Genomic DNA, 23,904 nt, shown 5'->3' on the forward strand with positions numbered 1-23,904 from the left:
ACTCTGGACATGACAGGAACCACGCTGAAATAAACGTAGCAAAGGGTAATTAAAAGAACAGTGTATCGGATGTGGGTGACACTATCCTTGCGACAACCTGGCCAAGCAACCTCTGCCACCAGCCGTGGCCCATGCGCCACTGCTCCACCTTGAAAGCCCAGGTGGGGACGACCCACTCCTGTTCCTGGTCTTCTGGTCCTTGGTCTCCGGGAAAGGCCGCCCCACTGTCCGTGTGTTTGTGGAGGCAAAGACTCAAGGGCTGTTTCGTAACATCTCCCTGCCATTCAAAGTTGTGGCCGCCTGACCAGTTATCATGTGCATCACCCTCCGCCTCTCTGCTAAAGGAGGAGCTGAGGCTGTTCCTTCAGAAAAGGGACAAGAGTTCTTTCTTTGCTGTAATTTTTTGCTAATCAATTTCGGAGGCAGAGACAAATTCAACAACTTCAGCATTAGGAAGGAAGCCAAGAAAGATGCCAGGGGGATTGTTCTCCTTAGCTGCGTAGGCTGAAGAACAAAGGAGACCTCTGGAAACCAATGACAGGGGAAGAAAGGCCGAGCAGCCAGCACTTCGGGGTCCTCGGACTGGCCTTGCACCGAAGAAGCCCTCGCGGACGCTCGCGTGTGCGTTGCTGGCTTTGCTGTCCCAAAGCCTTTGTCGGAGGGCGGGTGATTGTACGGATCCGAGGCTCCCCAGAAGGGAAAGGGCTGACAGAGGAGCCTGTAGGCTGCAGGTGAGTGTTTGGGATGGGCTAAAAATACCTGTGTTCATCTAAAATCCCTTCGGCAGAAAAGCCCTTCCAAACCTGTGTCCCTCCCCCTTCTGTTTTTCACCGGCAGCCCCACAAAGCGTTCAAGATGCCCGAGCCATCATCGCCTCGGCTGCATTTGGACTTCCCCAATAGCACCACCGATCTTCTTGCCAACTGGACCAATGAGACGTTCTGTGCAAGTGACCAGCAAGTGGTCATCCCCAGTGAACTCTTCCTGACTCTGGGGGTGACGAGCTTTGTGGAGAACTTGCTGGTGGTGGCTGCCGTTGTCAAAAACCGGAACCTCCATTCACCCATGTATTACTTCATCTGCTGCCTGGCTGTTTCAGACATGCTGGTGAGCGTCAGCAACCTGGTGGAGACCCTCTTCATGCTCCTCATAGAGCACGGCGCGCTGATCATAGAGCCCGCGGTAGTTAGACAGGTGGACAACGTCATGGACATGTTGATCTGCAGCTCCCTGATGTCTTCACTCTCCTTCCTGGGTGTCATCGCCATGGACCGCTACATCACCATCTTCTACGCCTTGCGCTATCACAACATCATGACCATCCAGCGGGCCGTGACCCTCATTGTGGCCGTCTGGCTGATCAGCAGCGTCTCTAGCATCCTCTTCATTGCCTATGACAGCACCACCGTCATCCTGTGCCTGGTGGTCTTCTTCCTCTCTGTGCTGACCCTCATTGCAGGGCTGTACATCCACATGTTTGCGCTGGCACACCGGCACGCCAGGCAGATTTCCACCATGTACGGCAAACAGGGCGCTCCCCAATTCACCAGCATGAAGGGGGCCATTACCCTCACCATCTTGTTGGGGGTCTTCTTGATGTGCTGGGGACCGTTCTTCCTCCACCTCATCCTTATCCTCATCTGCCCCAACCGTCCGGCCTGCAAGTGCTACTTCCGCTACTTCAGCCTCTACCTCATCCTCATCATCTGCAACTCAGTGGTGGATCCCATAATCTACGCTTTCCGGAGCCAGGAGCTTAGGAGAACGCTGAAGGAGGTGGTCCTATGTTTCTGGTGACAGAGGGGGGAGGCCGGTCCCTTGGGACACGGTGCACACCTAAGGCGGTCACCCTCTCCCCAAATGGGGTGGCTGCCTTGCTGTCCGGGGGCCCTAGGAAGGGCCAGCAGATGACTGTTTGGGGCTGACACGGTGCGGGAAATCATGGAGGATGCTGCACTTTCGATTTCTGACTGTCTTTGGAAGAGCTCGACATCCTGCCTCCCTCCCGCTCATAGCCAGCTGGGTGATCATGGGAAGCTTGCGAGCTGAGCTGAAAACAGTCACCATTGCTGGGCTCTGCCATAATCTGTGTCTTCTTTCCTCTGCTGCCTCCTGTTGTTCCTGGCAAATGCTGCCTTTTGGTTCCCGGAGGCTCTGCATGGTCCCAACTGGCAGACAGCCAAGGGCTAGCCCCCTCCCTCACAAGCAGGCCAAATCCTGCTTTGAACGTGGTGGCGCAGAGGGAGGGAGCTCCCGGTGAATGCAGCCCAGCACATCGCTTGCCCTGGATGGGTGATGCCATGAGCTGGAGAGCCGGATTCCTGGGCGGTCTCTCTTCCTCTGGCAAATGGAGGTGAGCTTTCGAAACTTACTCTGTGAGAGGCTACAGTAGAGGAACTCAGAGAACAAGGAAGTGATCTAGCAGCCGCTCAATCCCACTTTTCGCTTGGGCAGGATTTGTACTTTACACTAGCAACTTGAATGCAAATACTTCTTTGTACAGGATGGCTGTTGCTTTTTACTAAAAACTAAAGTTTGAGTTTCAGGCTGCTCAGGATGTTATTTTGACAGATCCATGCACTTTTCCTTTACATTTTTCAGGTTCCTCTCTCTATCACCATCAGCGATGCTGCAAGTTCATTTGCCAAGCAAATGGCCCACCCACTCTTGAAAGGTGAAAAGTATCTGAACACCATTCAGTGGCCTGAAGGGCACTGGGGGAGGGAATACAGAAGGCAATGCCAGTGAAGCATCACAGATCAACCACAAGAGTTGGGGATCGAAGCGAGAACTGAGGCCTTTGATCTGCAGCATCCTTTTTAATCTTAGCGTATTTGTGTGTTGGACTGGTTTTTAGTGCAGACTCCCTGCAAGCCATTTTTAGAGGCACCAATTTTTTCCAGCATGATGTTTCCCAAGGGCATATTTAAAATTCTACTTCGATCATTGACAAGGCTAGTCTTGCAGATGTGAGTCCACTTAAGAAGTTAGCTTGATGGGTAAACTGAGTCTGAAGTCCCTCCTTGTGAACGGGGAGTCCCATTTGCTGAAGGGGACAAGCAGGCTGTTTTCCAAGGTGTGGCAGAAGGAGACGGGGGTTTGTCTGCCTGCCTGCTTGCGTGGGCATGGATGGACTCGGTCCCAGGATGCCTGGTAAAAGGAAGATGTTCCAAAGCGGATGGATTTCAGCTATGATTCTGGGGAGGAATCAAGGGCATTGGTTTGGGTGGGCAAGAGGAATCTGGGTAGTTGAGGTCCATCTTCTATACTTCCACCAGGATTTTATTTCTCTTACCTGAAATATAATTCTTGCAGGTTGTTCCTATGTACATGGGAGTTAAAAGGGCTTGCAACTGTTAAAAGGCAGGGAGTTCCAAGTTCAGCCGCAGGGTCTTGGCTGGACCCTGAAAGATTGGCACTCTCTGCTGCACAAAGAGGACCTTTTTGGGCCCCCTTTGTCCTGCTGTGTAAACGACCTGTGCCAGTCTTAAGCTCTCAAACTCAGTGGCAGAGCCCCCCCCCCCCACCTCATCTCCAGCTAAGGCTGGGAAACCATCCGGGCTGAAACATTAGCATCCCCACAGTGGCCCAGAGGAAACGCCCTGTCCTCTGGAGCACTGACATCACCAGGAGAGCCGGCCACAGCTTCGCACATCTTCCCACTTTGTGCCCACTCCCTCTTGGGCCTCTTGGCCCCCTTCTGGGGGGCTCCTCAGCTTGCAGCCTCCACGTTGGTTGGGGTTCAGTTCCTGGAGGCGACCGAAGGTCTGAGGGGCCAGGGGCTTCAGAAAGGCAGGCCTACAGGGAAACCAAGCCCCTCCGGGAGCTGTCCTCTCCACCTGGGGTCCCAATGGCCCTTCCCCACAGCAGCTCTGGCCACAAGGGAGCTCCCTGGAGCAGCGCCTACATCTGCATTGTGGGGATTCAGCAGCTCCTCTGGATGATCTCAAAAGCCTTTTCTGCCTGTATCTTGCTAGTCACCCTGATGTCACCCTGACTGCGGGAAGGCCCTGACCTTGCTGGGCTGCTGAGAGAGGGAGAAAAGCTTGAGATCCATAATGAAGGGGCCCCTTGGTTACACGAGTGCAAGAAAGGGTTGCGTTTTGCAGTTGTACACAGATGGTTAACAAGGAGCTGGACGGTTGCTTCAGAAGTGGCTGAAGGAAGGTGCTGTACCTGGGAAGAACAAAAACGAAGAGGAACATCAAGGGTATCCACCGGGTATGGTCAAAAAAGTTAAGATGGTGGCCAAAACAGCACGGCACACATAAAAAAGGGTGGAGTTTCAATCGCTCTGTCAGGGCTGCCATCTTGACTTTTTGGCCATGCCCGGTGGGCACCCCTGTTCATTGCCATCTGATGCTAATGAGTGTGTGCTATTTACATTGTGCTGTTTGTTCCACCATATGCTTATTTCAGTCCTGTCCACTCTTCTTTCCCCTCTCTCGCCCTCCCTCCCTCCTTCTCCCAGCAGGCTGGCTGCCTTCTGATCTTCTCATCCCTCCCTTCTAACTGGGGGGAAGGCGAGGCACAATAGGAAGGAGGGAGGAGATCCCGCCCGCTCCACCATATCTCCGCCAAAGAGCGGGGCTCTCGTCCGGGCGGCGGCCAGGCTGGATCGAGGCAAGTCCCGGAGCGCCTCCGGTCTCCCCTCCAAGGCTGGTCAAGAGGCTGAGGAGGGAGGCGCGGAGTCCCCCACCCCAGACCTTGGTGGCTAATGGCGGGGCTTGCCGGCGAGAAGGCGGGGGAGGCGGGCGCGGGGGAAACCTTCCCCTCCGACGCCTTCGTGCTCGGAATCGTGCCCCTTAGCAGCACCGCGGGCGAGCGTCCGCCGAGGCAAAGGAGGGGGAAGGAGGCGCCCCGGCCCTCGCAGACCAGGCGGGGGCAACGGTGCGGTTCTTGACTGGGCCCCGTGCAGCTCGCGCGGTCCCCCTGCGGCCCCGGCGCGTCCGGGGGGAGCTGCAGCTCTGCCCTTCCGGCTTCGCCCCTCGGCCCACCCCAGATGCCGGCTCTCGGGCCTTCTGCGCAAGGGGCAGAGGTCAGTGTCGGCACGCGAGTCTTTGTTCCCCCCGCAGGGGCTGCCCCGGCGCAGACACAAAGAAGACGGGGGCGCGGCCCCTCCTTCCCCCACCCGGAAAAGCGGGCGGGGGACTCCGCTTTCCGGCCGAGCTTCTTTGGGATGCTGGCGCCTGAACAAAGGCGCGGAAGTGGCAGGGAGCCGCCCACGCTGGGCTGCGTCGCTCGTTTCTCCTGCTGCCCCCCCCCCCCATTACAGGCAAGCGGGGCTTTGTCCCCCGCCTCTCCGCATCTGCCCCAGCGCCCAGCCCCTCCTCCCTCCTTGTAAGGCCGCTGTTCCCGGGACAAAAGCCCCAGTCGCCCACTCCTTCCTGCGCACGCCGGCCTGGCGGCGGACCACGCCAGGGGCCACGGGCTGGGAATTCCTCGGCCCCTAGGAACAGCCCCGAGGGCCAAAACGCTCAAAGCGCTGGAGTCACAGCGCCGGACGGCCTTTCGGCTCCGATGTCGTTCACAAAAATGCATAATAAAAGCGAACTGAAAACAAAACAAAGGGGGGCCCTCCCCAACCAGCTGGATGGAAACGACGAAGGGAACCAAAGTTCAGCTGCAGACAGTCCCGCTCCGAGGGGGCATGCGAGAGGGGCTGTGTACTAAGCCTTCCGCACACGCTCAGGAGCGCTCTCCTCTCCTCCGGCAGGGCTGTCGAAGACGGACCCTGGAGCGAGGCATCGCCTCGTAACGTAAGGAGGCAAGGCGCCCCGCATCCCCAATGGGCCGAGCCCCGCGCCGCCTCCTGGCCTCGTGCAAGCGCGGCTGGTCCTGATGCTGCAGGGCCGGTGCAGTATTTTGCAGCGGCGCCTCCGGATTGGCCGAGCCACCCGCGGTGACGTCAGCGCCCAGCCCGGGTGCAGCAGGCGCCCCCGATAAAACCCGCCGGCAGAGCCCGGCTGCCTCCTCCAATCGCTCTGCGCCCACCGCTCCTGCCGCTGCCCGCCCGCCCGCCCGCCTGCCCGCCTCCAGCCCACCGCCGCAGCCGCAGCAGCAGCCCCGCCGCCGGTGCAGCATGAGAGAGATCGTGCACATCCAGGCGGGCCAGTGCGGCAACCAGATCGGAGCCAAGGTAAAAGGCCGGGAGCCGGGAGCCGGGAGCCGGGAGCCGGGAGCCGGGAGCCGGGAGCCGGGAGCCGGGAGCCGGGAGCCGCGCCCGAGGCAGAGGGCTCAGGCGCGCGGGGGCCCGTCTGCACCGCTCTCTGGCCCGGGCCCGTCCGTGCGCGAGGACGGCGGAGGACGAGGCGACCTTTCGGTTTGGCAAGACGAGGCTGGTTCTGGCCTGGGTTCCTGCGGGGCGATGCCCGGAGGGAGGGCGTGGGCTGAAGGGGGGCCGAAGAGGGACTCCCCCTCCCTCGCCGCCTCTCAAAGACAAAGCGGGGAGTGGTCTCGCTCCCCTGCTGTCGCCGCCACATCTAGGCAGCCGAAAGACCCCCGAATCTCAAGAACAAAGACGCGTGCCGGGCAGCCTTGACCTTGGTGAGGCCAGAAGCTGAAGGGTGTCTTGGCCTGCCGGCTCCCTTCTCCCTGGCATCAATTTTCCCGCGACCCCTCCCTCTCTCTCGCCCCTCTCCTCTTCCGAGAGGGCATCTCCCTTTCTTCCTTTGACCTGGAAGGAGGGCGTCTAGGCTACGTTGTCCTGCATCTCCATCTCTGTCCCCAGAGCTGCGAAGTGGAAAGGGAAGAAGGAGGATGGTTAAGGACGGTGGTTCCACCTTGGCAGGTGGCGCTGGGTGAAGGCAGGGGACCCGTCCTCCCACTAAGCAGCTCTTCAACCCCAGGACTCCAGGGCCGCAGACGAAGAGCTGGGGGGACCGATGAGAACCCCAGGGCCAGTGCTGCCAGAACAGATTCCTCCTGCGCCTGGCCGGGGTACTGCTGCCAGTGGGAAGGGCTGGGTCCTGGGAAAGTGGGGAGCTTTCTCTGGGCAGAGAGTGAGTGGGTGCCTGGGAGGGGTCTTCCAAGAGAAGGCAGGGCAGCTGAGGGCTTCTCCAAGGGCTGAGACACCAGCTGCCATGACTCAGTGCCACAGAGCTGGCTAATCATCCCCCTAGTCCCCTCCCCCCACCAGACATTTGTGCTTGCTTTGAATAAAAAGAAGACCCCGCAGTGAGGTCCCTCCACTTAAGGCTCTGTCCATCCCTGTGGGTGGAGGGGCACAGCAGGCTGAAATCGAATCAGCCCTCCGGAGCGCTTCTGCAGCTGAGCCTGGACGCCCTCCCCCCACCCTCCATAGGGGAAAGAGAGCCTGCCTTTATACGGGGGGGGGGGATTCCCCACCCAGCCCCGGAGCCTCTGGTGAACAATGAGCCCATCTTTTCTTCCTTTGTGACAAAGCAGCTCCTAGTCCTCCAGTCTGGCCTTCTGAGATGCGGGTGGCTTTGCCCCACCCCTGCAGCAAGAAAATCTCAAGGTCCAGGGGGTGCTCCACAACAAAGAAACTTTGTAAAAGAAGCGTTGTTGTTGTTGTTGTTGTTCTATATCACCACTTCAGTGAGAGAGATGCATCTTGTGAAATACCAGAGTCTTCAATCCGAGATCCTACCTAATTCTGAATTAAGCTTCACTGCAAACAAATTACATGGAAATGTTGAACAACACTGTTTCAACTGCCATTGTTGCATAGTCTTAGTCCCCCCTCCCCCCTTGAGATGCACGGGGTGGTTGGTAGCCTGTCAGGAGCAGTGACACTGGGGAAGGGGTGGGGGAAGCAGGTTTTTTTCCATGGGCTATCTAAGCAGCCTCATGCATATGCTAATCATGATGAATATTCCTTTGCAAACTCGCAGACCCTGTAACTGAGAATTGGATCAATGCAGGACTGAGATTGTCCTTTCCATGTCCCCAGTCCATAGGAAGGAGATTTGAGAGGGATTTTTGAGGGTCACCTTTAACTAATATGGCTGGACTCCCACATCAGTAAAGGAGTTTTGCTGCAGAATACAGAGGACCTGATAAGCCTTCAATGAAGCAATAATCATTTCCACAAGGGCAGCTATTTCTGCTTATTCCGGTCATGTAACTGGCTCTTTATTTTAATGTATCTTACAACTCTGTGGGGGCCACCCAGTTGGTGCCAGGTTGAAGTTGCACAAGAAGCTGCCCCTGGCTCATGGTCTCTGCCTGTCTCCCTTGCTCAGGCCCTAGCAGAGGAATGTGATCTCACTGGAATACCTCAACCTGCAAGCCACTGGGCTGAGCCAGGTTTGCACCTGGGGGTCCCACATCCCAGATCAGGAGCTTTTTCCCTGCTAAGGTAGCAGGCCAGCTCACAGAAAGGCCGGTCCTCAGATCTACCTGTAGTTCGGGGCTCACTCGTCAAAGACAAAAGAAAGTTTAGAGGGTTTCTGTCACCTGACAAACTCCAGAAGACCCTTTAATGTCTCTACAATTTCCCACTCTTCTACATTGCTTTTAGAAATAAATTTCTGGCAATGGCCCTAGCACAGGATCTGTTCAGGGGAATCAGTCCAGTCCTGTGTGGACATTCACACCACTCCTGACCCTGCCAATGAGGAGCAGCTCTCTGGTAATCACAGCTGCATCTGCTGGGGATGGGTAGCACTGAGGACCAGCCTCTCGCCTTTGCCCTCCCTGACCACAAACCACTTAAGGATGATGCAGTCTCCTCCACCTTCACTTCTTCCTAATTCCTTGGTGAAAATGCTGACTCTTTAAATCAATAAAGAATTCCAGCCAAAGAAGCTGTGGCTGTCACCTGTGGGAACGCTGCTTAGCCCTTGTTTACATGATCAAGCCTTTGTTCCAAGTGTTAGAAACTGGATCCTGGTGAGTTGTTGCCCTTCAAGGCCCTCGGCGGGGAAATGTGACGCTCTTGCTGCAGTCCGCAGCAGACTGTTGATCCCGGTGTATTTGCACCAATACCCAGAAGTCATGTGCTATATCTCTCAATTGGATTAGTCTGCAGAAATGGATCTGCTTTCCTGGATCTTATTTCAAAGGCAAAATGCTGTGTTCCTTTTTCAGGATGTACTTGGTAGCCTAATTGGCTTTCGGACTGTAGCCAGATGTGCCTTTACAGTTAAGCAACGCAGAAGGCTGCAGGGCATGTTGAGGGCTAACAGAAGCTCCACAGAAATTAAGCCTCCCTCCCTGGTTGGCTGTGATGTGATATCCCCCATGTATGAGACAAGCCAGGAATGTTTTCAAGCAACCAGAAAGGGTGGTTTCAGCACCATGGTCAGATCCCTGGGCTAGCACACATTGCTCCTGTGGAAGGAGGGGTTGACTTGGGCTGGTTGTGCAAAACCTTTTGAGTTTTTGGAGGTTTGTGGGGGAAAGATTGCAAACTGGGTTGCTTGGCAAAAGGAGGACATAACAGGAGCAACTTGGAATGTTTTTTCAAGGGATAACTGAGCAGAATAATGTTCTAGTGGTGCTCTGATTCCAGTTTTCAACTGTTTAAAACATTGGAATCGTGCATCTCAATTTTTCTAACCTCCTCTTGTTCTTTTCTCAGTTCTGGGAGGTGATCAGTGATGAGCATGGGATAGACCCCAGTGGGAACTATGTCGGGGACTCTGATCTACAGCTGGAAAGGATCAGTGTGTACTACAATGAAGCCTCCTGTAAGCTCTGCTCCCGGCCTCATCAGTGTTTTCTGATGCTGAGAACTTCCTCCTGGGCCCTTCCTGGAAATTACACAGGACGACTGTTGTTACCACCCCATTTGACAGACAGGTCCTTCCCACAGGCACCTTCAGTGTGGGCAGGGAGAAAGTGAAGCCTGCAGACAGGTGCTCTCACACTAGTTTTTATCTAGTCTGCACTTGGGGATCCTCAGGGTGCTGGTGCTGAGAACTAGGGGGTGGAACAAGGGTTCCCAAACTCGAGAGGGGAGTCGTTGGCCATGCATCTTTTCAACATAGCACTGTCAGCTGAAGGAAGCGTGAAAGGGTGGTAAGGATCACGAGAGGCTTGGAGCCCTCCTGTGTAGGCCTTTTGGTGCAACTCTTGGCAAAGGAAGTCTTGAATTGTCCCACAGTACAAAGCACTTGTTGGGGGACCGAGCTCTGTACTTTCACAGGCTCAGTCCAGGAAGGTGTAAGAGGAGAGGAGGGAGGAACCAGGCGGAAGGAATACAAGTGCCTGTTTGGTTGAGAAACCCTCTAGGTTAGTCCGCTCAAATGTTCTTTGTTCTTCCAGCTCACAAATACGTCCCCAGAGCCATCCTGGTGGACCTGGAGCCTGGCACCATGGACAGTGTTCGCTCGGGCGCTTTTGGCCACCTCTTCAGACCAGACAACTTCATCTTTGGTATTGTCCCTCTTTGTGCTCCTCTTGCCCAGGTCTCCCTCCCTCCCTCCTTTAGCATCCAGCTCTACACCCTGGAAATGGCACCTCTTCTCTTTAGATTTGTTTCATTCAGCCCACTGGGAAGTTGATGGAGCTGCACCTGTTGATCAAGAAGATTGGGAAGGCCGTGCTGGGGGTGGTGATTTTGAAGGGGAACCAGCTCGGCCAATGGCTGTGAGAGGCACAGAAACTCCAACTTAGACTGGGGTTGTTCCTCAATGCCTTCTTGGTCTTCGAGGCAGAATCAGATACTTTTATGCAAGGAATAATGCAGGCTGGTTACCAAGCAAACAGGTATCTAAGTCTCTTCTTTCACAGGTCAAAGTGGTGCTGGGAACAACTGGGCTAAGGGGCATTACACAGAAGGCGCCGAGTTGGTGGACTCTGTCCTGGATGTGGTGAGAAAGGAATGTGAAAACTGCGACTGCCTGCAAGGCTTCCAGCTCACTCACTCCCTCGGTGGGGGCACAGGATCTGGCATGGGGACCCTCCTTATTAGCAAAGTCCGTGAAGAATACCCAGACCGGATCATGAACACTTTCAGTGTGGTGCCTTCCCCCAAAGTCTCTGACACTGTGGTAGAGCCTTACAATGCCACCTTGTCTATCCACCAGCTGGTGGAAAACACAGACGAGACCTACTGTATCGACAACGAAGCCCTCTACGACATCTGCTTCCGGACCCTCAAGCTGGCCACTCCGACCTATGGAGACCTCAACCACCTGGTTTCCGCCACCATGAGTGGTGTGACCACCTCTCTGAGATTCCCAGGGCAGCTCAATGCAGATCTGCGCAAGTTGGCTGTCAACATGGTTCCCTTCCCTCGCCTCCACTTCTTCATGCCTGGCTTTGCTCCCCTGACGGCCCGTGGGAGCCAACAGTACCGAGCCCTAACTGTGCCTGAGCTCACACAACAGATGTTTGATGCCAAGAACATGATGGCAGCCTGCGATCCCCGCCATGGACGCTACCTCACTGTGGCCACAGTCTTCAGAGGGCGCATGTCCATGAAGGAGGTAGATGAGCAAATGCTGGCGATCCAGAGCAAGAACAGTAGCTACTTTGTGGAATGGATTCCCAACAATGTCAAGGTGGCTGTGTGTGACATCCCACCCCGTGGCCTGAAGATGTCCTCTACCTTCATTGGCAACAGCACAGCCATCCAGGAGCTCTTCAAGCGCATCTCGGAGCAGTTCACTGCCATGTTCCGGCGCAAGGCCTTCCTCCACTGGTACACTGGTGAGGGCATGGATGAGATGGAGTTCACAGAGGCCGAGAGCAACATGAATGACCTGGTTTCTGAGTACCAGCAGTACCAGGATGCCACTGCTGAAGAGGAAGGGGAGATGTATGAAGATGACGAGGAAGAGTCCGAAGCCCAGGGTGCTAAGTGAGGGGCCTGGGTGGCGGCCACACTCAGCCCTCCTGGGGAGAACCCAACGTGGACACGACCCTGTGGCTCATATTCATCTGCCAACTTGGTTCTCCATTTGCTGAGTTTTAGGCAACCGGCTTCTAGTTGCTTCTGATTCAAGGGTTCCAAAACTTAAAAATTCAGTATTTGACCATCTTTTCTCCCTGCTCCTCAATCTCCAGTTTTATGAGTTAGTGCAAATCCCTCTGTTCGTCACTTTGATAACTTCAAGGACCCTGTTCTTTACTTTTTACTGGTCTGTGTCTGTTTTTATGTTTTGGAATACTTAATAAATTTATTGCTGTCCAGCTTGTGGGCTGTCTGCTTTCTACCACTTGGAGGGTTGGGTGGCAGGGTCAGCAAATGTGGACGTTTGAGATGTCCACTCCTTTGTTCCCTGTTTGGATGAGCATATCTATCTCTCCGAGGGGCAAGATATGATGCCTAGAAATGTGCCCTGAGTGCTTCCAGGAACCCAGCATTGCCTCCTGAGAGGAGACACCCAGGAACGGCTGGTCGGGACCATCTAGACTGTCACGACATGATTGCAGCCTCTGATACCCAGCAGCAATCTCTTTACCTGCTCGTGGTCACCAGCAAGAAGATGCTGAGCTGTATGAGCCCATTCCCTGCAGGCCCATTCCTGGCTCTTGCTAAGAAAGTGGCCTCTGCTTGCATAGCTTTGATAGAAGGGCTGCCTGACAGGTCCTGGAGGAAAGCCAAAGGGAGCAGGCGCTGGGTGGAAAGAGTGTGATCTGCCTGCAGGGCAAAGGGGTCACTGTCCTTGCCCCTTCAGTGTCTGCCAGGGGGCTGGGCCAAGGCGCCAAGAGTGGGAGGTCACTTGAGTTGAACCACGTGGGTCAGAAGTGTTAGCAGCACCCTTCGCCTTGAAGTTTGGATTGGCTGAATATGTATAGCAGACCTGAGATGGGTGGGATGGGCTACCTCATGTTAACCTGCCTCCGTCCCCTCAGAACAATACGCACACGGTGCAAAACTTGCCTTGCAGGTGGAAAGAAGAGGCGTTTCACCAGGAAAAAATCTCCCTCCCCAGCAGCCGTTGCCATGTTCTTAATGCCCTTCGTTTTATACGTGTCCTCTGGGTGAGGAGGCTGCCGTGTCCGTGCAAGCTCTCACCTTTTCCCACCGCCTCTTTGAGGTTCCTTCATTTTTGCTGCTGGAGAAGCACAGCGCTCTGGGTCGCTCAGGTTCTCTGCCTCCCTTTGCCGTGGCCTGTGAGTTCACAGTGGCTTCTGCACTGGTCCTTCGCCATTTCTCATCCTCGGAGACACAAGAAGCTACCTCACCCCGGTCCACTGGGCCCAGGAAGGTTGCTCATTGACGAGAAGCGGCTCCTGGGGCTTCAGGGAAGTGTCTCTCCCTGAAAGTGTGGAAGAGCACTTTCTCCCCATTGCTGTAGAGGAAGTATTTCTCAGTGGGTGTGCTTAAAGCACTGAGGCCCAGGGGAGCCAACCACGTTCTGGCTTAGCCTGTGCGAGTCTGTTTCAGGAAAACATCAAGAGTCTTCTTGATGTTTTCCTGAAGCAGTCTTCCCTTCTGCCATGGTCTTTATTTAGGAAGGTAGGTGGGCAGGTGAGCAGCCCAGCACCCCTGGGGCTGCGGCAAAGGACCCAGCAGACCCCCGCCTCCCTCTGGCCAGGCGGAGCTTATATCCCACTTCTTCCCATGGGAACCCTCATGCACACCACTGGTGATGGCATCTGGCTGTCTTCCTCATGGTCTGTCCCTAGGAGGGAGAGGCCATGGCTGTAGCACTGGGAAGGCTCCCCAGAGTGGGGGCCAAAAAGGGCAAGATGGCACTTGCAAGTGATGCACATGTGTAAAAAAGGGGTTCTGTCTGACAAATAGGGGGAGGGAGGGAGGGTGAGAGGCAAGGTCAGATTTATTTACTGAACATGTATCTCCACCAGTAACACAAAATTCATGCTGTTGCTTGAATAGAAACAAGAAAAACCATTTAGCAATAAAAGGAACTCCTTGCTAGAGCCATGGAAGTAACACCAGCAGGACTATGGCACCTCCTCCCTCCCCTGGATGACCCAATTCGCCTTTTCAGCTGAAAGCTTTATGTTATGGAAGTGCCTCATCACGCATGATGGATGGGTTTCTGCTGCAGGCTTTGTCTGTTTCTTGGCACTTGCAATGCCCACTCTTGCCACTGCCAACGTGTTCTCAGAGAGACAGATGTACCAACATCGAGAATATGGACTGGAGACCAAGGACGTGTCCTGAAAGTGCCTTTAGGGCATTCCAACAAAGACATCTCCAGGTACGTTTCCTCTTTGGCCTTGACCCACGCTGGGAAGGACCTGCTCTGACTTTTCTGTTAAAATGGGTGAGTGAATGATTGCCATGCTTTAACCAGATGTATTCCTGAGAAAACAAGCTTCAGGCTCCCTCAATTGCTTTTGAAAGGGGGGGAACAGAGCTTTCCCTTCCCCTCCCTTAGTTCCAGACCACTGAGTTGGAAGGGGCAGGCAAATGAGGCTGCTGGGGCTGTCAGTCATGTTCCTTCCAGTCTGGAGGCCCCAAACCTCTGGGTAAGCAAGCAGGGCTCTGGAGGGTGAGTCTGAGGTTGCCACCTGCTTGGCCACTGGGGCACCAGGGCAAGCAGCACTACAAGGTTCACCCCTCAGGCTCGGCCACCATCGGCTTCCTGACCAAGCCCTGGCTGGGTTTGCATCCCAGGTACCCTCAGCCACTGCGGGGCTTGGCAGCAGGTTCTGGGTTCCTCCTGTGCGGAGAAACTGGGGGGTTCCCCTTCCTCAGCCAGGCAGTGTCCCTCGGGGCTCGACCTTGCCCTCTGCTGCATGGCCTCGATGAGAAACGTGGGGGGGCTTCCTTCAGGGCTCCGAGTGGGATGCCACTTGTCTGTTGATGCCACCAGCTCTACCAGCCCCTCCCTTCAGTTAGCAATTAGCAGGACCCTTGGCAGCTGCCTGCACACTGTCAGGGGCGGGGGGGGGGGGCAGCTGGAACAACACCCAGAGGGGAGCGAAACCGTTCCTAAGCAGGCAACTGGACTTGGGGACTGAGCGAAGGAGGGGGCAGCACCTATTCTTGGGTGGGCTCCTTGCATGTTTGCTTTATATTTTATGCCCTGCTTTTTTTAATCGTTTGAAGCCACCTTGAGCACTGGAATAAACAGGCCGGTGGAGAATATAAAGTCGATAATGATTGATGGTGATGATGATGATGATGGAGACCACGCGAAGCCCTAGGCTAGGGCCAGAGCTGCTCTTGGCCCTTGGCGTTGGCCGGGCCCGCGCTGCGGGTCGGGGGAAAGGCGCGACCCCCGCGGGCCGCCGGCAGCGCACCAACGGGCACGCGAGCCCCAGCGGTTGGCCGGGCTCCTCCGGGCCGCGCGGGGGCGGCAGCGGGCGGCGGGCGCTGTGGGCGGCGCTCGGCGGCGGCCGGCTCGGCGGGCCGCGGGCTACAATGTAGCGAGCGGAGGAAGCGGCGCGTCCGGGCCAGCCGAGGGCAGCCGGGCCGGGCCGGGCCCCTCCCCATGGGCATGCAGGTAAGGGCCGCGGCGGTAGCCCTCCCCGCCGGCCAGCGGGCTCGCCCCCTCTGCGGCTGGGTTCCCGAGGAACAGCCCGGCTGCGCCCCTCGCCCCGGCTGTGGCCGCCCGGGCCTCGCAGCGGTCCCGGCGCTCGCGGAGAGGGGGCGAGGGCGGCGGCGGCTGCCGCTGCCCCCCCTCCGGGCCCGAACCGGCTCGGGCATCTATACTATCGACTTTATCTCCGCCGGGTGCCTTTGACATGGGGGGGCTCTCCGCATCCGGCGCCCTCCGGGGCTGGCCTAGCTGGCGCCCTGCTGGACAACCGCGAGCCTCCGTTCGGGCGCGATCGGCCTCCCCGCCTTCGGCTCGGGTGGCGCTTCCGCAGTGTGTGCCTCCCTCCTGCTGCCGAAGATGGGCGGCCCTTCGGAGGCAGGTTCACACGACAGGCCAGGATGAGGGCAGGCCCCTTGGGGTCTGGAAATGCAGATGCTGAGATAATTATCCTGAACTGAGCTGCCGCTGGCTGAGTTCACGAATCATGGGATTTGTTTTGGTTGGAAGTCTTGTTTTGAATTTGGTATAGCATTCCAATTGTCCTTTAAGGCATTCTGGGTGCAGGGGGGCAAGCAGGGCATGTGCCCTGGGCGCTGCGCTGGGGAGGGCGCCAAAATGAGTGCTGGGGGGGCACCAAAATGGGCACGGAATCCATGTTTGCCCCGGGTGACCCTAGTTGTGGGCCTGCTGGGGTGTGCTGTTTAAAAGCTCAAGCTGTTGCTGAGCTGATGGCGGCCTCCCTGAAGCCAACCAGCAGCGACTCAGTGGAAACCGCAGGGCCTTTACTGCCCACCCACCCCCCGCCCCAGAGGGGGAAGTGGGAAGAGCTGCATCATCATCAGGAAGACTTTCTGGGTAATGATCCATCCAGCTGATAGGCTCAGCAACGCAAAGATGCTCTGGATGATGTCATTTTAAAAGCTCCTCGAGGAAATGTGGCAGAACAAAAGAGACAATACAGAGAGTTAGGAAGCATGTGCAGGGTAGGGTGTTCTTTCTCAGACCCCCAGTATAGAGGGTGATAGAGTTAGCACCTATCACTCTCAGACTCCCTTTTTTTTTTTTGTCCTGCCAGACTATTTCTTCTGCTATTCAGGGACAACGATAAAGGGCACATACATGCTGTGCCGGCTTCAAACTCATTCAGCTCCCTTCCCTTCTTTGTCTGCCCTCAGCCGGGAGCACCCTAAATCTGCCTTGGTAATTGTACAGTTAAGCTCCAGGTTCTTTTCCTGGAGAGAGGCAGTGCTAGAGTTAAAGATCACAGGGCGCTGGAGCTGGGTTTTAAAAATTCTCTGTGGGGCAACTGTGCCCCAACTGCCAATACCTCTGAGCTGCGTAAGTGGTCCTTCACTGTTAGATCAGGCGGGCAGGGGGGAGGATAGGGCAGCCCTGCTCTTTCTGGAACTCCTATGCATTCCTAGGGCATGACTGGCAGGAATGGTGTTGCTCCAGAAAGTGCCTCTCAACTGTCCAGCCAGCTTTGTGCATGACTCTGCAAGGCGCACGGGGACCATCCGAGCTGGCAGAACTGGCTTTTCTGCTTCCCAGGATGTCAACAAGGCCTGAGAGTCTAGAAGGATCTGTTGGAGAGCTGACACTGTGTGGGAGACGCTCCAGTAGCTTTCAGCAGGCTGAGACCTGGCCTTGGGCTGGTCATGCTTTGCCCCACGCATGATGGCTCAGGCCCTTTGCCCTGACCTTTGCTTCCAGCAGGTTGGACTGCTATGGAATATGACAAGAAGTTGGCCCGTTTCCGGCAGGGCCACCTCAACCCATTCAACAAGACCCCGCTGCAGAATCGGCAGGACCAGAAGACAGGAGCCGGAGAGGACTTTCCACAGAAAGGTGATTTATCCCCTTCCTCACCTTCTCCCTGGGCAGGACTTGGTAGCACTCAGTAGCACTGGATCCAGACTGGATCCAGCAGGATTTTCCGTCCCACTCCCTTACGACTGGATCAATACCATTTGGAAATCTGAGGACAGGCTTTCCCTGGCCAAGGCCAGAATTTCCCATAAACTTTAGCCTTGGGGGTGACTCCAAGGTCAGCGTCCCATCCTTTCCTGGTCCAGCTGCTGGAGACAGAAGGCCATCATGACCCTGAAAATCCTGAGGCTCCTGTGCAACTTTGATTTCTTAAGCATAGCCGCAGATGGCTGCTGTCACATGGCAGAGGCCTGCTTGCTCATCAGCCAAAGCCTTTGCTACAAGCTGACCTGCCCTCAGTAGAGAAATGGGTCATCCTGTTTCCCAGCATGGACATCCTTGTTCTGTGGGCTTTCTCCTGCCTTTGAGTACAGTTCTTTCCACTGAGACTGGCCTCATGATGGGCGGCAAGGGGAGCCAGTCAGGAGTAGATGCTCTGACCAGCTGGTAGTGGGCTTCAGGCTACAGAAAGCAGGAAGCCGTGACCTTTGGCCTCTGGCACACTAGGCACACGGAGGGCTTGAGCCAGATGCTTCTTGCAGACAAAGGTTGCGGGACTCTCCGTCCTTCTGTGCTGTCAGAGTAGATCTCTCCTGGCAATGCTCTGCGTGTCGAGCAGGCTTGTCTGAAGGGCTAACCAAGTCCACTGTTTTTCTCGCTCCTCCTCCCTCCTCCCCCGTGTAGACCTGAATCTGGCATTGTCCCCAGAAGAGCCCGTGTTCCACTGCTCAGAACGTGCCATGGACTTGGGCCTGGCGGAGGATCACTTCTCGCGCCCGGTGGTGAGAAGGCAGCGTTTGGGCTTGACCTGCTCCCTGGTTCGGAACAGGCAGCTGCAGACTGTGCCAAACACCTTTACTCTGGGGTTGGGGTTGGGGGTGAATGTGAGGCCCCCGCAGGCCAGGCACTCTCAGGCTCGAGCCACGAACTGCACTTGTGCCAGTCCACCCCTGCCCCCCCACCCCCCCGGGCTCAGTCGTGCCCTGGCTGCTGCTGCCCTTCCCGACAGCCTGTCGCCCACCCACTTGGCAGTGGCTGGATGCCCTTAGTGGGCTGCGTTCTCCTTCTGCAGGGTCTGTTCCTGGCCTCGGATGTGGATCAGCTGCGGCAGGCAATCGAGGAGTGGAAGCAGCGGATCCTGGAGCTCCCGGACAACTCTGAGAAGCAGAAGGACGCCGTGGTGAGGCTCATCCATCTGCGGCTCCGGCTCCAGGAGCTGAAGGTGCGATGCGGAACTGGCCGGAGAGGCTGCTGCCTGGTGGGCCCCCACCAGGAGCTGGAGGTGGGCGGGGGGGCTGCACTTGCTTGCTCTGGTAGAGGTTCTCCAACAGTTGGATCCTTGGGAGGCCCTGCAGTCGCTCAGCCTCCATTTCCCACTCCAAGGAGAGAGCAGGGCTTCCCCTCCCCTCCCCTCCGCTGAACGGCCCCAGCCCCCTGCCATGTTGCCTCGTGGGGCTGAGGAGGAGGGCTTTCAGCTTGCAGGGCAAAGGCCTGGGACAGTGGGGCCAAAACAGGGGAGGGGGGGGCGGCTACGTATGAGATTCCCCAGATCTGATGTTCTAGATTGTGAGGATCCTTTAGAGCTTTGCTTTCCAGATGTGTTAGATTACATCCCACATCTCCCTTGCCGGCAAGGGGTTTATTGCCCCAAGTTGTGCTAGAGAGGAAGGGTCTTCCCTGCCGTCCGCCCGCTGCCACTTTGCAGCCTCCTGGGACGAAGCGCGGTTTCTGGCTGTGGGTGCCAAGCCAGGGGGAGGCCTGTGACTGCCCTGCCTGCCCCTGCAGGACCCCAGCGAGGAAGAGCCCAACATCAGGGTGCTTCTGGAGCATCGCTTTCACAAGGAGAAGAGCAAGGGCGTGAAGCAGACGTGTGACAAGTGCAGCACCATCATCTGGGGTCTCCTCCAGACCTGGTACACCTGCACAGGTGAGCCTCCCTCCCACTCCCCCTGCTGTGCCACGGGGCCTGCGCCATGGCACGGGTGAGGGCAGGCCTTTCTGTCCCACAGGCTGAGCAGGACAATGGCAGGCATGACTCCCCTGAAACGCAGAGTCACGCTGAGGGTGGTGCAGAGTTCCTCCCAGCCATTGTGTCTGCACTCTCTTACGCACACCTCTGTTTGTCCTGTGGAACTCCCACCCCATGACTTCAGAGGCCAACAGCCTGCCCTGCCTTTTTTTTTTTTGGTGCTCTTCTTTGGTTTGAGATCCTGCTGTGAGGCGTCCCTAGAAGGGGGCCAGGCCCTTCGCTTGTGTCACTGTGGCGTCTCCTCTCGCTCCTCCCAGGCTGCTCCTATCGCTGCCACAGCAAGTGCCTGAACCTCATCTCCAAGCCATGTGTGCGCTCCAAGGTCAGCCACCAGGCCGCGTACGAGCTAAGCATTTGCCCAGAGACGGGGCTGGACAGCCAGGACTATCGCTGTGCCGAGTGCCGGGCGCCCATCTCTCTCCGTAAGTCTGGGGACAGCGAGGCTCCGGCGGGGAGGGAGGCGGAATCAGGAGCGCGGCCCCGGGGTGGAGCTCCTGCTTTGCATGCCGGAAGGCTCAGCTTTGGTCCAGCTTCCTTCTAGCCAAAGGCTCTTCTGCAGCAAAAGGCTTGGAAAGGAGCATGTCCAGCCACGTGGGTCTCACAAGCAGATGCGACTTTTGGGCTGTCCGCTCTTGTTCCGGCTGTCCGGAGGGCACTGATTGGGGAAGGCTGGAGTCCATGTAATTGAAGGTGGCGCTTGTTTGCCCAAGTGACTGGAACTTGCCTGGCTTCCCAAGGCCTTGTTGCCCCCCTGACTTCTGCTCCTTCCTGCTACAGGTGGAATCCCAGGTGAGGCTCGGCAGTGTGACTATACAGGCCTCTATTACTGCAGCAGCTGCCACTGGAACGACCAAGCCGTCATCCCTGCCAGGGTTATCCACAACTGGGACTTTGAGCCCCGTAGGGTAAGTGGGGTTGCGGGGGTGGAGGATGAGGTTTCCCCCAACCAGAGGAGGTGAGGTGAGGAGAGCTGCAAGGGGCAGTCGCGTTAGGAAGTATCTGAGAGAAAGAAGCAGAAGACGGCGGAGCCCTTCCATGCTGTCTGCTTCAATAGGCTAATGCAATTTTCAGGTTTCTCGGTGTAGCATGCGCTACCTGGTGCTAATGGTGTCCCGGCCAGTCCTCAAATTGCGGGAGATCAACCCTCTTCTCTTCAGTTACGTTGAGGAGCTGGTAGAGATCCGGGTGAGCATCCGAAGTGGCGGGAGTTGGGCCTGGAATGCCTCGGTGTTGGGGACAGCACGGGGATCCTGAAGCATCGTGCCCTGTGCTGATGTTCTCACACCAGAACAGAGAGTGGGCTTGGACCAGAAGTGCTCAGCCAGGCTCTCTCTCCGTCCTCCCCTCCAGAAGCTGCGCCAGGACATCCTGCTCATGAAGCCGTACTTCATCACTTGCAAGGAGGCAATGGAGACCCGGCTGCTGCTCCAGGTCAGGGGGAAGCAGCTGCCCGATGGGACTCTTTGAGGCCCGGGGGGGTTGCACAGCTGAACTTGAGCTGCTCTGCTTCCCTAGGCAGGAGCTGGAGGGCATGAAGAGACCACTGGGCCCAGGGCTGCCCAGCCTCCTCGGGTTACCCCCCCCCCGCCCGTTCTTCATCTTCACTCTCCTCCCCACCTCTGCATTTTCCCACGGGCAGGAACACTAAACTGTTGTGCCCTCTCTTCAGCTGCAGGACCGGCAGCACTTTGTGGAAAACGATGAGATGTACTCCCTGCAAGACCTGATCGATGTCAATGCCGGGCGCCTCAGCTGCTCCCTGACGGAGATCCACACGCTCTTTGCCAAGCACATCAAACTGGACTGTGAGGTAAGGGTGGGCGGGAAGCAGTGGTCCCAGCAGAGAAGAGATCCCCTCGCAGAATGGCTAGTGGCCGGAAGAGGGCCCCACAAGGCCTCATCCTTACTGCCAGCTGCTGCGGGGTTTGAATAAAAATAGGAATAAGCTGGTGTAGAGAGAAAGGAAGGTCACCTTGGTGGAGATATGCAGGATCCGTTACCTAGCAAAAGGGCCTGAAGTGGTTTTTTTAAAGTCCAGAACTGCACGATAACATCCAGAAGAGGATCAGGCAAACACCTCCCTAATCCATTGGAGTATAAGAAGGGGGGAGGAGGCGCAGCACAATCAGACTTGCAAGATTCTGCTATTAGAGTCAAACTCAACAAATGCAGTTTTAGCCTTCCTGTGGAGTTGATTTCCTGGTCTGGTCTACCTAGCGGGGCTGACATCCTGTGAATCTTTTACTCCATTTGCTTATTCTCTTTGGTGGAAACCACTGACAGGACAGAAAGCCAGTCCATTCCCCTACAGAATGAGTCACCTGGCATGCCTCAGTGCCCTGCCCCTGAACAGAGAAGCTTCAGGCTTTGCGACTTCCTCCCTCACACTGGGAAAACCTGCTTCTTCCAATAATTGCGATGGCAGACGAGAAGGGAACATGGACATCATTAAATGGGGATTACTCTCGTGTGACAGGGACACCAATTTAGATGGCCTTAAAAGGGAGTGAGGTGGATTCAGGAATTACGAGGTCTCAGTGCCTGTCAGAGCTGCCACACAGTCCTCCCAACCTTAGGGATCTTCTTACATCTTAGTAGACCCCGGTGGCTTCTGCCCCCCACTTGCCTCTGCTACGCTAGGGGCCCACCATTCCTGGCATGGTCTTACACGCTCTCTGTTGCTCTGCCATCGGTCCTTTTCCTCAGATGCCCCAGGTTCAAGTCTCTTGAGATGCTGACCTTGATTTTTGGTTTTCAAGGAACGATCTAAAAATATCTCCGTCGTGTTGAGCTCTATCATGTTCTCCTTTCTTCCATTACGTTTCCTTTTCCTTAGAATATTTTGCGCTGGAAAATTCTCTCCCCATCCCCGCTCATATTTAGCGCCCCACTGTTGTGTGTCTTCGTGGGTGTTGCAGGCATTTGGTATTTGGCAGCACAGGGTGGGAGAAGCGTGAAGGGTGCATCCCTGGAGCGGGAGGCGTGGGTGGGCCATGGAACTCACCAGCTTCCCCTTTGCCTTCTCACAGCGGTGCCAAGCAAAGGGCTTTGTGTGCGAGCTCTGCAAAGAGGGGGACGTGCTTTTCCCCTTCGACAGCCACACCTCAATGTGCACGGACTGTTCGGCCGTCTTCCACAGGTGAGTGCGGGGGTTTGTGACTGCCTGCTGCCATCTCTAGCGCTAAGCAACAGAAGGGCTGTGGGAGCTGGCTGCTGGCCCCTCCAGAAGAAGGAAGCTGACAAGTCCTTTGTCTTTCCTCTCACAGGGACTGCTTTTATGACAACTCCACAACATGCCCCAAGTGCGCTCGACTCAATCTACGGAAACAGTCGTTGCTCAGGGAGTGCAGCGTGGAGCTCCAAGCGTAGGTGTGACTTCTCTTAAGTAGAGGTGTACAGCGGCAAAGACATGGAGTTCCCAGCACGCCTGTGACTTACTTGCCCTTCCTGGAAGGCAAGCAGCTCAGACTGGTGATGAAAGGAGTCTGCCAGAGGAGGGCGAGATGGTAATGCCATGCCCCAGCTAGAGAAGGATGCTGCCGACCAAACTCTGGACAGATGTTGAGATTCTTCTTGTGTTCCCGACTCCGAGACTCTCCCCAAAGGAGCTCTTAGTCCTGGCTGCAACTGGCAGATGTGGAGAAAGGGCTGCCAGATGATTTTATGGAGAAAGGGTGGCCCTGTGCCCAGTGATTGGCTAATAACACCACAGCTTGGCTGTCATAGAGCCCGGCTGCTGTGGCTTGCTTCCAAACCTTAGTAGTTCGGCAGAGACGGCAGTTGCAGCTGGGCTGGCTGTAGACGTGGCTTGCGTTTGGGAAGTCATTCCTGTGACTGGGAAGTGTCTGCCCTGGAGATGGAGAGAGAGACTTGGTTTTCCTTTCCCACCCCCATAGCCCAGGATGATGGCAATTGCCAGGGCTGGACGGATCATAGAGTAGCCTCTGCCAGCCATGAAAAGAGACTACCAGACTCTTTATACCACAGTAATTTATCACAAGCACTAAAATCACTTTAAATAAACTAAGTATAAATATTGCGTTGCTGATGTGGTTGTAGGCTGTCTTCAATGTTGTTTCCCCTTCTCCAAAAAGGTTTTCATGTTTCATCCTCTAAAGCTATTAACGGCAGCGTGTAGTCAAACAGAATTGGGGCTGATGGCTTAGACTTGCTTCTATACAGAAGCCAAAACATAGAGATGCAGACAATGGGAAATGTGCAACTGTCGCTGTAAAATATTTGACTAACGGTGTTTTGCCTCTTGTCACAAAAACTCTGCATGATATATATGATAACTGCCTCAAGTTCAGATCCTTCACTGCTGAAGAGGTGCACAAAAGTTCAGTTTTAATGACAGATAAAATATATACAGGGAAGAGGAAATTGGTGGTGGTGGTCAAAGGACCTGCTTAACCCATGGTTTACTTAATCCCATTTTTGCATTTCATATGAAAACTGGACTACAAAGTAACTCCACTGACCCAGTTTATAGAAAATTCTAAGCCACCAAGGATAAAAGCAAAACCCCCAAATTAAAACCGAGAGTAATTTGTGTGCAGTGCAAATGTAACA

At 55.9% G+C, this 23,904-nt stretch overlaps 3 protein-coding genes across 5 annotated transcripts in view; all 3 read left to right on the forward strand.

Moving 5' to 3' along the window:
* The first annotated feature begins 855 nt into the window (after positions 1–855).
* On the forward strand, positions 856–1,797 carry MC1R (melanocortin 1 receptor). The gene has a single exon (XM_063313137.1). The coding sequence runs from the start codon at positions 856–858 to the stop codon at positions 1,795–1,797; it is 942 nt and encodes a 313-aa protein (XP_063169207.1).
* A 4,285-nt stretch (positions 1,798–6,082) lies between these two features.
* TUBB3 (tubulin beta 3 class III) lies at positions 6,083–11,777 on the forward strand. The gene is made up of 5 exons (XM_063313162.1): positions 6,083–6,322; positions 6,487–6,546; positions 9,548–9,656; positions 10,234–10,344; positions 10,702–11,777. The coding sequence occupies exons 1-5, from the start codon at positions 6,083–6,085 to the stop codon at positions 11,775–11,777; spliced, it is 1,596 nt and encodes a 531-aa protein (XP_063169232.1).
* Positions 11,778–15,208: 3,431 nt separating this feature from the next.
* Positions 15,209–23,904, forward strand: part of DEF8 (differentially expressed in FDCP 8 homolog) — a 44,811-nt gene continuing 36,115 nt past the window's right edge. The window contains exons 1-12 of one of the 3 annotated variants that reach the window (XM_063313128.1): positions 15,209–15,338; positions 17,088–17,222; positions 17,988–18,085; positions 18,376–18,525; positions 19,089–19,230; positions 19,590–19,754; positions 20,110–20,237; positions 20,404–20,517; positions 20,683–20,763; positions 21,002–21,142; positions 22,362–22,471; positions 22,599–23,372. In XM_063313128.1, the coding sequence (XP_063169198.1) occupies positions 17,102–17,222; positions 17,988–18,085; positions 18,376–18,525; positions 19,089–19,230; positions 19,590–19,754; positions 20,110–20,237; positions 20,404–20,517; positions 20,683–20,763; positions 21,002–21,142; positions 22,362–22,471; positions 22,599–22,701 (1,353 nt within the window). In that variant the 5' untranslated portion in view covers positions 15,209–15,338; positions 17,088–17,101 and the 3' untranslated portion in view covers positions 22,702–23,372. Of the gene's footprint in view, positions 15,339–17,087; positions 17,223–17,987; positions 18,086–18,375; positions 18,526–19,088; positions 19,231–19,589; positions 19,755–20,109; positions 20,238–20,403; positions 20,518–20,682; positions 20,764–21,001; positions 21,143–22,361; positions 22,472–22,598; positions 23,373–23,904 lie in introns of those variants that run through there. The other 2 variants (XR_010068625.1, XM_063313127.1) reach the window with 2 other exon arrangements.

This window comes from Candoia aspera, chromosome 11 (genome assembly GCF_035149785.1).
Source record: "Candoia aspera isolate rCanAsp1 chromosome 11, rCanAsp1.hap2, whole genome shotgun sequence".
Taxonomy (NCBI): domain Eukaryota; kingdom Metazoa; phylum Chordata; class Lepidosauria; order Squamata; family Boidae; genus Candoia; species Candoia aspera.